Source organism: Cornus florida, unplaced genomic scaffold (assembly GCF_030987335.1).
Source record: "Cornus florida cultivar Cherokee Brave unplaced genomic scaffold, ASM3098733v1 CherokeeBrave_3.0.0_Hap2_Chr03, whole genome shotgun sequence".
Taxonomy (NCBI): Eukaryota; Viridiplantae; Streptophyta; class Magnoliopsida; order Cornales; family Cornaceae; genus Cornus; species Cornus florida.
In genome coordinates, this window is record NW_026775573.1 from 32701834 (window position 1) to 32714153 (window position 12320).

Sequence of the window (12320 nt, forward strand, 5' to 3'; positions counted from 1 at the left end):
AAATTAACATATATATAAAAAATTCATATGTACAAATTTATTGTTTGACTAAAGTTTTTATCTTTTCTAAAATAAATAAATACGGAGTAAATCTTGCAATATAGGCGACCGCCGCGTATTGCTGGAAAGTGGAAACCTAATTGGTTGAAAGTCTTGATTTGTACATAGAGTGGTGGCCGTTGTCTATCAAAATGAAATGATGATACTCTCAATGTGAATATCAACTTTTGTGTACGTAAAGTCAACTAATAATGCATGCGTATTTATGTATATATATATAATGAACCTAAGAGCAAAGTGTACCTAAAAAAAACACCACCCCCTAACCCCACTCTCTCATTATTGTTTTTTAAGCTCTCTCCCACCATGGGAAGTCTAGATATACAAAAACCACACCCCATCACCACCACCACCATCCCTGACCCGGAGAAATTTTTCTCCGCCGGAGACGATGAGGACGACGTCTCGCCTATCGAGGAAGTCCGGCTCACCGTGCCGAACACGGACGACCCAACCCTACCCGTATGGACCTTCCGAATGTGGTTCTTGGGCATATTATCATGTTGTCTCCTATCTTTCCTCAACCAATTCTTCTCCTACCGTACGGAGCCACTTGTCATAACCCAAATCACCGTCCAGGTGGCCAGCCTCCCTGTTGGCCACTTCTTGGCCGCCGTCCTCCCGACCGCCAAGTTCAGGATTCCGGGTTTTGGACCCAAGACGTTTTCCTTCAACCCGGGTCCGTTTAACATGAAAGAGCATGTCCTCATCTCTATTTTTGCTAACGCTGGAAGTGCCTTTGGAAATGGCTCAGCCTATGCTGTTGGCATTATCACTATTATTAAAGCATTTTATATCCGGAATATTTCATTTCTTGCTGGTTGGATACTTATTATCACTACACAGGTAATTGTCTATTTTTTTTTTAATTATTTATTTACATATTTTTTAAAACTTTTTTTTGATGCACTTGAAATTAAAAACTGCACGTATTTGATGGTGAATTATGAGATGTTTTTAAAACTAAAAAACCCAACACCACCACTGTGAAAAAAAAAAAATTTATTTGAAGTAAAACTTTGGTGTTCTTTTGCTCTAAAAAAATAAAAATAAAAAGGTGATTGAAAATGTTTTTTTTTTTTTTTTTTTTTTTTTGGCTTCTTAGCAAGACAGCCCAAAGTGGTGGTTTTTATCTAAATTGGTTGAATGCTTTTGGGGAAGAGCAATAACACCACTTTTGTGTCATGTCAAGTATTTTAATCACGAGCATAGTTTTTGCCGATACATATATATATATATATATATATGTATTATATATGTATCACATGTGGTTGGTTGTGGGTTGTGCTAATTAAAGTGGAATTGATGGGTTTGTAGGTGTTGGGATATGGTTGGGCTGGATTGCTGAGGAAATACGTGGTAGAGCCAGCACACATGTGGTGGCCCGGCACTCTGGTTCAGGTCTCACTTTTCCGGTAAGTCACTCTCCACCGTGCTTGCCCAACTCACTAAATATGAAACACCATTTATTACCTCCGTCTTAATATAATTGTCCACGTAAACTATTTATTACGTAAGTAGTTATATTCTTATGTTGTGACTTTGCTTTTTTTTTTTTTTTTTTTTTTTTTTTTTTTTTTTTCTCTTTGTTTTTTTAATTGTCCATATGTTAGGAGAGAGATGTTTAATTATATTTTTATTATTTTGAACCGGCAACTTCCCCTTATCATCCGAACTACAAGCGGAGTAACACTCAGACAAAGCTTGTGCCTGAGAGCTCGTCTTAGACTTAAATATAAGAGTATGTTTGGTTTATAATTTTAAAAACAGTTTTTAAAAACTCAGAAAATAAAAAACTGTTATTAGAGAATATTTTTATAGTTTTCTAAAAACTGATATTTTTATAACTGAGTTTTCAAAAAATTAAATCAGGCATAGTTTTTTGTATACATTTTTCGATTTTTAATTTTTTGAGAACAGAAAATTATTTCCATATCAATAAAAATATCTAGTGGATCAAGCAGTCCAACCAATGAAAATACACTATTTTATAAAATTAGTCTCATCTATTTTTAAAAACCATTATCAACTAATTATTATGACAATTTTCATCGGTTGGACACATTGCCCATCACACCTTCATAGGATAGGGTGAAAGCTGTCCTCTAATGCCTTTTTCCTTAAAATAAATAATCATATGATTTCTTTAATTTGCATTAACAATATAGTGGTACCATTCATAGGTCACATGAGGAATCTGCCGAATCACAGTTCATTAACAGCTTGCATGCCAATTAAATTATTGTAGGACAAGAAGATGAGTCAGTCAACTGTGTACCTCAGATTTTGGGCCACCCTGTTAACTTCATTTGGACTTATAAGGACTTGGGGGTCACCTTGACTTGTATGTATGTAGGTTATACACCCGCATACACAGTGAGAGAGAGACTTGTCACCATGTGACAAATGGGCCCAAAATATTTATGGCTTAAGTAAATGCGGTCGAGCTGTAATCTCACTTATGAAGATATTTGTTAAATAAGTCAAGTTTAACAATGGTTGACTTAGCTTGTACCATAAAATTCTGCATGTGTAATTGGTTTTCTTAGTTCAAAATAATTTAAGAGAATTGATACGGAATCTGAGAGCCGAATACCTTAGACGATATTTATGTGTCCGACTTTTAAATTACTTATTATCAAAGTACAAAAAAAAAAAAAATGTTAAGGTGAATGAACAAAGTGACTAGTCTAGGGTCATTAATAAAAATAATAAAAAGTGTGAGAATGAAATTAGCCTAACACAGTTGGGGTTGGAAAATTTAAGTGAGTAGACCAAATGGTTTAGACATATACATCATAAACTTATTTTCTTATTAACAGTGCAGAAGGTAAGAGAGAGAGAAGACGGTCAAAATAAATAATTTTAAAAAATAAAACATAATGGATGATTTGGTTTGTAAAAGAAAAGTTTAGAGAAAGAATATTCATGTGGCCATGGAGACAAAAATAATGATTTTAAAATGAAAGGAAAAAAAATGTAAAATTAATATATATTGAAAAAATAAGTAATAATATGCTCAGACAAGCTGGAATGCTTGAGCAGAGCTCATAAATGAACGAGCCAAACCTATCTCTCCTTTTCTTTTTAACCTAATGACCTTGAATCTAGTTGTCGTGGTCCATAAAGTATGGAAGCAAAAAAATTGACGAATTTGACTTTTCCTGAGTAGAATTTATACAAAAGAAAATCCAACAAGAATTATTAACAAACCTATCTCTACTTTTCTTTTTAACCTAATGACCTTGAATCTAGTGACCTTGAATCTCCTTTTCTTCAATATTTTCCCATACACAAAACTCTCAAACTAAACAAATATTTTCATCCAATAAATGAAGCCCAAATTTACTCTACATATTTCAATAATTCATGAATTATTTTTTTAATAACTCAAATATTATTTATAAATACAAATTCTTTAGTTTCTCATTTATTTAATAAATTAAATAACATGACTTTTTATTTTAAGCATTTTTAACAAACTGATTTTCTTGCTCAATTTTTTTTTTTTTTTTTTTCCAAAAAAAAAAATCTGATATTTTCACCAAATAATTCTCAATACTCTTTTCAAATAACTACCACTCTAACAACATGCCAGTGGCCTAACGGTACCAGACTCCTACTTCCTAAAGGAAGATCAGGGGGTCAAGCCTTAGTGGAGGTATGTGTGTGAATACCGACAAAGAAAAAAAAAAAAAAAAAAAAAACTCCCACTCTTTAAGTTATCCAAATATCAATTAATTTCAAAATCCCAAATATGGACTTTTTGTAAAGCAAATATGGACTTTCTGTAAAGAAAATCATAGTCAAAGAAAAAACATGGAGTGTTTGTTCTGCCTTGTTACCTCCACTAAAGTCCAGCTCTCACTTTGCTGCAGTCAATATGAGCTGCTACAACATCCCTGAAAATCCTCAAACCTGTTTTCAAAAGTTTCAAAGAGGAAGCAACAAAAATTTCAAGTGGTGTCACCCATACCTCAAAATAACATCAACATTATGGTAGCTATAGTGGTAGGAGCTACAGCCTCTGGTTAAATGTCTCACCCAAACTGATGGGTACTGGAAAGAGATAGCAATCACATAGGATGGGAACTTGGAGTCAATAAAAACTGTCATAACAACTTGACATTTCCTAATGAGACAATGTTCTTTTTTTTTTTTCCTCTTTATAGATGTGCTATTTTTTGTCTAACAATAATAATTGTAACAAGCACAGTACTTAGTCTTGGCATTACATGTGCAAGTTGAACAGCCCATCCTTGACTAGTCTCCATGCCAGAAACTAGCCCTATGAACTATGGAGCCTGGATCCTCTGCTGTAGCACCTTTGGTGCTGTAGGTGCTGTGGCATTCTTCAACGCACTTTCATCTATTTTCAGATGTAAGTGCGTTGAAAAACGATACAACAACTACAGCACCAGCAGAGGATCCCGGCTCATGAACTATGATGCATATGAAAAACATTAAAAATGAGATTTCAGATCATGGACACAACACCAAAGCAAATTAATGAAGTGATATGGTGCAGTATGAAACTGAATTTTTGGTGTGAGAACTTTGAAGGATGGTCAGCGCTGCATTGAGTGGCATGCTGAAAGATATGAAACTTTTTATCACCACCACCATGGCTTTTTGAAAGCAGAAGGCTATCGCTTTCTCAGTAATAATAAGAAATATAAAACTATGATGGTGGTGATGATGAGTTGTTCCTGATATTAGAATAACATACTCAACCAACCATTGAACCGAGGGAGGGGATAGAACTTGATTTATGTCATGAAAACTTTAATCAACAGCATTAATGTGCAATCATGAGTGCAAGGGAGCACAATACACATAAATACATCATGGCATTTGATAGCAAAATGTCATCACCTTCTCAATGAAAATAAGAAATATAAAACTATGATGGTGGTGGTGGTGGTGATGAAGACGACGATAATGATGATGATGAGGGAGGAGAGTACTTGTTCCTGATATTAATAAAATACTCAACAAACCATTGAAGAGATTGTGAACCAACCTTCCCAAGGGAGTGGTTAAAAATTGATTAATATCATGAAAACTTTAATCAACAACATTAATGTGCAATGCAATCATGCACATTAAAATTGTTAAGGTGAAACATGTAAGGCACTCCCTTGCATGATTTTCTCTTACATGTTTCACTCAAACAAGCACCAAACATATTGTATCACATTCAGCATTTTCATAAACAATATCAGCTAGTCAAAGCTCCTCCTCTAGCTTTCCAATCAATTTTTTTATTTAATTTTTTTCCGGAAAGTTAATCAATGTATAAATATAATAGAATTTACAAAGGGCCAACACAGACAACGAGCCCATATGGCCCAAACAGAACAAAACCTGGAAAAACAAAGGATCCAAAAACATAAGGTCCAATGCCATGTTATGGGAGTTTTTTTCTTCGTTGATGCAATAACATGATTCTAGTTAAATTTGCCCCTAAAGATGGTTTTATATTCTATATGCTTCTCATGTAAACTAATATCCAAGGAACTAACATGATCTTAAATTTGCAGGGCTTTGCATGAAAGAGAAGAGAAACGCATGTCAAGGGCAAAGTTCTTTGTAATTGCATTAGCTTGCAGCTTTTCCTGGTACCTGATCCCAGGATACCTCTTCCCAACACTCTCAACCATCTCATGGGTGTGTTGGGCATTCTCCAACTCAGTCACAGCCCAGCAACTTGGGTCAGGCATGAGGGGCCTCGGATTTGGAGCCATGACGCTCGATTGGACTGTCGTGGCCTCCTTCCTGTTCAGTCCCCTCATATGCCCTTTCTTTGCCATTGTCAATGTCCTTATGGGTTTTGTCTTGATAATCTATATCTTTATCCCCATAGCCTATTGGGGGTTAGACTTGTACAATGCTCAAAGATTTCCTATCTTCTCCTCGCACTTGTTCAGAGCCAATGGTCAGAAGTATAACATAACAGCTATTGTGAATGACAAGTTTGAGATAGACTTACTGAAGTATGATGAGCAAGGACGGATTCATCTAAGCATGTTTTTTGCTCTTACTTATGGCTTTGGTTTTGCTACCATTGCTTCCACCCTTACACATGTGGGCCTCTTCTATGGAAGGTAAAGTTTTACCTGTTCTAAGACGCTTTCAAATACTACTACTACCTATGTTACACGGACTCTTCAAAAGTAGTAGAAAAACCCGTGTCAGACACACTATACTCGGACATGGGTCTGAGAGATGTGTCCGATACTTTTGGTTGGACATGTACCTAAGTACCATATCCAATGATTCATTTTTATTAAATTATTGTTTCAAAACAAGTTAAATGTCTATATTAAACACTATGTAACATAAAGATGTTATTTTACTCTCTAAAATTATATTAAAATAGTAGATAATATGAATATCAGCAGTGTCCTTGGGTCCTTTGTTTGGAGATTTGATAAGTATGATGCTTTGATACATACTATCACTTAACTATATATATATATATATATATAAAGGTCTTCAAATATATATATACATGTTTGTGCGTGTGTGTGTTAATTCCTGACATTCCAATTGTTTTTCTAAAATAAAAGGTCTTTCAAATCCCTCCAGACTGATGTTAGATTCCAGATGCAGAGACAGAAATGAAATAATTTCTGTTAATACCCAAGATAACAATTGTTCTTAAGCATCACTACATATATTGTGATGAGATGATCTAAATATGTTTGCAATGACAAGAAATGAAAAAGAGCATAAAAATCAAAAGCAAATCTCATCCATTATACACACATGATGTTCATTGACTTCTTATTATACTCTGCAGGGAGATATATGAACGTTTCCGGGCTTCCTACAAAGATAAGGAGGATATCCACACAAGATTGATGAGGAAATACCCGGACATACCTTCCTGGTGGTTTTACACAATGCTTGGAGTGACACTTGCAGTTGGTCTTGTACTCTGCACCGTCTTGAAGGATGAGGTTCAGATGCCATGGTGGGGACTCATTTTTGCTTGTGCTATGGCCTTCACTTTCACCCTTCCAATCAGCATCATAACTGCCACAACAAACCAGGTAACTAAGTCAAATTTTTTCCCCCCCTTTGTTTCCCTCTCTTACTGTGGAGCATTAGAAGTAAACATTAGTCTTCATTTGACCTATATTACATGAACTCTTCAAAAATAGATGAAGTAACTGTCTCGGACATGAGCTTGGGATATGTGCTCGACACTTTTGGTTGGACACGTATCTAAAAATCATATCTAATAGGTCAATTTTATTATGTTATTGCTTCAAAATGAGTGAAATTCCTATATTGAATGCTATGTTACATAAAGACATTATTTTACTCTAAAGAATAAAATAGAAGAAAAATAATAATATGAAAATTTAGCAGTGTCCCCGCATCCTTCTGTTGGGGAGTACACGTACCCGAGTCTATGTAACGTATCATTTGACTATCCATCAGTTACAATGCCTTATCTAACCTGTTTGGTCTTCACAATAAAACATCATGTTCCATTAAGAGTTACTCTTTTTGAAACTCACAGCATAAATTCTAAAATTAGCACAAGCATAATGTTTCTTAAAAACACTTGTACACCAACATCCAAGTAAATCTGCTTATTTTTTATGATGCTCTATTGCTTTATATACAGACTCCAGGGCTGAACATAATCACAGAGTATGTCATGGGTATTATATTACCAGGAAAACCAATAGCCAATGTATGCTTTAAAACCTACGGTTACATGAGCATGGCTCAGGCTGTCTCCTTCCTCAGTGATTTCAAGCTCGGACATTACATGAAGATCCCTCCAAGATCAATGTTCTTAGTTCAGGTACATTTATTTATCTACTGAGAAAATCATACATCTGCCATCTGAAAAGCAATTCTAAAATAGAAAGCTAATAACATGCCAATATGTAATACGCTTCAAACTATTTAGAATCAAATTTTTTCTGCACTGCAAGGACCAACTTTGAATAACAGTTATCAATAATAATAACAACAACAATAACAAGAACAAAGTCATCTTTGATGCAATTGATACATAATAATATTTCAGGTGAAGAAACAGTACAGGTTTAAATGCACTGCTTCACCTTTAAAAAATAAAAAACTAGTATGCATGTATTGTTAACACTTCAGAAACACAAAGATGTAAATTTCATCCACTTCATGGACATAACATTAAATGATATTAATAATATAAACTAGTAAACCAAACACACAACAATGGTGTGATCTCTCCTCCCCGAAGGATGAGATTGAGAGTTTGTGTCCTACTAGGGACATATTGTGGATAATGGGTGTGTGTTTGCTTTAACTTCACAAAAAAAATAAAAAACAAAATCTAAATGATGTTATCTAAATCATCCTAAAAGGATATATATATATATATATACACAGATTACATGTGATGCCTTAGGATTGTCTTATGGTATTCCACTCCTAGCACCACATGTAGGTGGGACCAGCACCTGAGAATGGTACACACACACATATTATATATATATATATATGCATATATCATCTACAAATTATTCTGCACATTAGTTTAAGGAAAATTTCTGATATATTTCTCTGTTTTGTTGCCACTATGGTTGCTTGTATACATCACAGTTCATAGGAACTGTCATTGCGGGGACTATTAACCTTGTGGTGGCGTGGTGGCTGCTGACCTCTATTGAGAACATATGCCAAGAGGATCTCCTTAAAGCAGGCAGTCCCTGGACCTGCCCCGGTGACCGGGTATTCTTCGATGCATCCGTCATATGGGGATTAGTGGGACCTAGACGTATATTTGGATCTCTTGGAAACTATAGCACCATGAATTGGTTCTTCCTTGGAGGCGCATTGGGACCAGTTATTGTTTGGCTCTTCCACAGGGCCTTCCCCAATCAATCTTGGATTCCTTTGATTAACCTTCCAGTCCTTCTGGGAGCAACAGGTGCTATGCCACCAGCAACGCCATTGAATTACACTTCCTGGATCATAGTTGGTACAATTTTCAATTTTTTCATCTTCCGGTACCGAAAGATGTGGTGGCAAAGATACAATTATATTCTTTCAGCGGCCTTGGACGCTGGGGTGGCTTTCATGGCGGTGCTGCTGTACTTCTCAGTGGGTTTAGAGGATAAAGGACTGACTTGGTGGGGTTCAGCTGGGGAACACTGTGACTTGGCAACTTGTCCAACAGCCAAGGGCATAGCGGTTGACAATTGTCCAGTGAATTAACTAACAAATGGTGGTTCTACACTACATACATATTCTTCTGTTTGCAAGTTGTACAGAAGATAATTATCTTGTTGTACGACGATTGTGTTCAATATTGCATTAGACAGAAGAGGTAGTAAAAAAGAAATCGCTGTTTAGGTGGCTCAAATTCATTAGCTTAGTGATATGTGTGCTGGTGAATGGAGAAATGTAGAGTGTCATTTAATGGTGGTCAACAATGTATGGATGAAAGAATGTATGATTGGTGCATGTTTGTGAAGAACAGAGTGAAGAAGAAGAGAAGTGAGTGGAGAAAAGTATGGAGAAAGAAAAAATACAGAAATTAGTGAGTGCCAAAAGTGAATGCAATCCCTTTAGAATAGTGTGTGTCTTCCTCTAGTGAGTGAGTGTGGAATACCTCTTGGTAATCCGTTAAGTGTTGTAATATTCTCTTTTCTTAAAATAAAAGTTAGTCCTTCTTCGCCCCTTGATGTTGTTGTGTGTGTGATTTCCATCTTATTTTTCCTTTGTTGCCATTATATATTTCTGTTTGATCTTTGGCGGATTAATCCGAACATACTCTTATGTGCGTTGATGTTGAGCATTCCTCTCTCTCACCGTTTGTCAAACACCGAACCGTACTCCATCCTCATCCCACTGCACTACAATGGCTTCGGTGCTAACTCGAACTTAAATAGTTGCTTTACAAGCAAAAATTAAGGTAAAGCTGCTCTAAAAATCATCTCATGATTTCTAACCTTCCTCCACGCTTTCCATCCCCTTCAAATGCCTATAATGTTTTCCAATGCAAAGGTATCAGACAGCACTAAAGGTCAAGTTGATCTACAATAGTTCACATTACGGAATTTACATAAATAAATAATACAAAAAAAACTAAATAAATGAACAAAATTCAAAAAACTTGAAAGAATATTAAGTTTCGGCTGGGGGTGGTGGGTTAATAGAACACCACATTTTATTAGTTTCAAAAAATAATTACTACTAGAAAATGGAAAAGTTTCGCGCAAAATCTAGGTTTTATGATTCATTAAAACAACCTCGTATCTACAAGAAGAAATGTACACACACACACACTGTCACACACACACACAAAATGAACAACAATTTATGCAGCTCTACGAGTATTAAAATGCACCAAAAAAATTCCCTAAATTTCTATTGTTAGATGGTTGCCTCTACCATTTAATGGGGGTTAAAAAGATTGCCTAACTTCCCCACAAAACATAACACAACCTATGCTACTTATATATAGAACATAATAATTAAAGCAACAATAAATTGTTTAACTGAAATCATTGCTGTTGAAGTTTACTTTAGAAATATACATTCCTCAATATATTTCATCTACTGTGCTCAATCCCAAAAATATGTAAATGTGTCTTTGCTTACAATATTCTCCGACTACTGAAATTCAAGACTAAGGTGTGTGTAAATGTGTATTCGATACAAAGTTTTCAGTGAGATTTACAATCAGTTGGGCAATGAAGAAAGCACATGAAGTACATTGGGAATTGAACACTATGAGATTCAAAACTTAGTCTCAATGGTGGAAAAAGAAAAAGGAGACTCAAATTCAAAGTACTGAACCTGTTTGTATATGTGTGGATCAGTGATGCAGGTCAATACAGAGACCGATGTTGACTAATGTAACGCTTCATCGGCGAAATACTAGGAAAGAAATGATTTATGCTGTTTTATTTCCTTTCCTTTTTCCTCCCATTTATTTATTTTTTTTTTGAGTAAAAGAGTAATGCCATTTACCCGACTGAAAAAAACCGAGTCATATAACGACTCCACGTGGCTATCTACGTGTGGATTAGATGGAGACCCATCTTAAATTCAATAAAATTGTCGATAAAAATTATTGTATTGAGCATAGTAGAATCCCACAAAGGGTAATATTTCTCTCTTGAATGGGGAAAAAAAATAATGAACTTTTAATAATTAGGAATGAATAAATCTTACCTGTGTTTAGTTTATGAGAAAAATAAAAACATTAAATAGTCTCCAATCGGAAATCTGATCCACCTCAAGAAACCCCATATAAAAGGTCACAATCAACATTTTCCGGTCCAAAATTTGAATACAAAATCCCAAAAAAAAATTAAAAAGAACTGCAGAGGTAAAAGCCACTTTTTTTCTCTTTAAAAAACATTCTTTTTGCCCCTTCTCTCTCTTAATCTACTAAATTTAATTGAAACTTATTATCCTAAATGTTACCTCTTTAACAACCTATAGTCATAACACAGTTAACACTGACCTTCAAATTGTTCTCAATTTTTTTTTTATTGGAGTGAAAATTTTCTCTGTTTTGCTTCAACGATAGTTTATATAATCCAAGAAAAAAAAAAAAAAAGTTCTATTTGAGTCTTTAGTGAAAAATATATTTGTAAAGAAAATAAACTATAGCAAAAAACAGAGGAAATTTACAGCCTACGTATAGAGCAAAGGGCAAAGAAATCATCCATATACGTAGAGAAAAATGGCCAAAGAAAACGAGGGATTAAAAAGGAAAAGGAGAGATTAAAAAGGATATTTTTGTTTGAAAAAATGTAATGCATTTAATATGTCATGAAGACTTGGTACAGCCAATAGTGGATTGTCACGCTAAAGTAGGTTTTTCAATTGATATGAAATTGTCGTCAAAAATATCATTTTTCTTTGGGTAAATTATGCCGGGCTCAAATACCGCACACTCATTCGGAAAGTTTTCACCGATTGCATCCAACTATCCTTTAAGTTGTATTTCATACATATAAAAATTTTAAATATTATTTTCAAAATATGGTATTATTTTAATAAACAATGTGTGTTTGGTTTGTTTTTGTTTCGTCTTCCTTTGTATTTTATTTTGGAGTTCCAAATAAATTCATTTGATTATCATCAATTTTGTTCATTCTAAATTCATGTGTGTTTACGTGTGATAACCGTCAATTTTTTTCATTTTGTCTAAAAATTGTTAGTTCATTTATTCATAATTCATGTGTTAGTGTTTCATTCATCTCTCTATCTTTTCATGTTTGTTCCTTATTCTT

General features: G+C 34.6%; 1 protein-coding gene across 1 annotated transcript; it reads left to right on the plus strand.

The window, feature by feature from the left end:
* The first annotated feature begins 291 nt into the window (after positions 1 to 291).
* LOC132300193 (oligopeptide transporter 4) lies at positions 292 to 9750 on the plus strand. The gene is made up of 6 exons (XM_059797179.1): positions 292 to 906; positions 1378 to 1475; positions 5604 to 6167; positions 6866 to 7118; positions 7703 to 7885; positions 8671 to 9750. The coding sequence occupies exons 1-6, from the start codon at positions 367 to 369 to the stop codon at positions 9283 to 9285; spliced, it is 2253 nt and encodes a 750-aa protein (XP_059653162.1). The 5' UTR covers positions 292 to 366; the 3' UTR covers positions 9286 to 9750.
* The last annotated feature ends 2570 nt before the right edge of the window (positions 9751 to 12320 follow it).

What these genes read in the sequence shown, in the direction of transcription:
- LOC132300193 (XM_059797179.1), top strand. Translation starts at nt 367, where the DNA reads ATGGGAAGTCTAGATATACAAAAACCACACCCCATCACCACCACCACC. An exon ending in GTGGGCCTCTTCTATGGAAG is followed by an intron (nt 6,168 to 6,865) that starts GTAAAGTTTTAC and finishes TATACTCTGCAG; the next exon opens with GGAGATATATGAACGTTTCC. An exon ending in TAACTGCCACAACAAACCAG is followed by an intron (nt 7,119 to 7,702) that starts GTAACTAAGTCA and finishes CTTTATATACAG; the next exon opens with ACTCCAGGGCTGAACATAAT.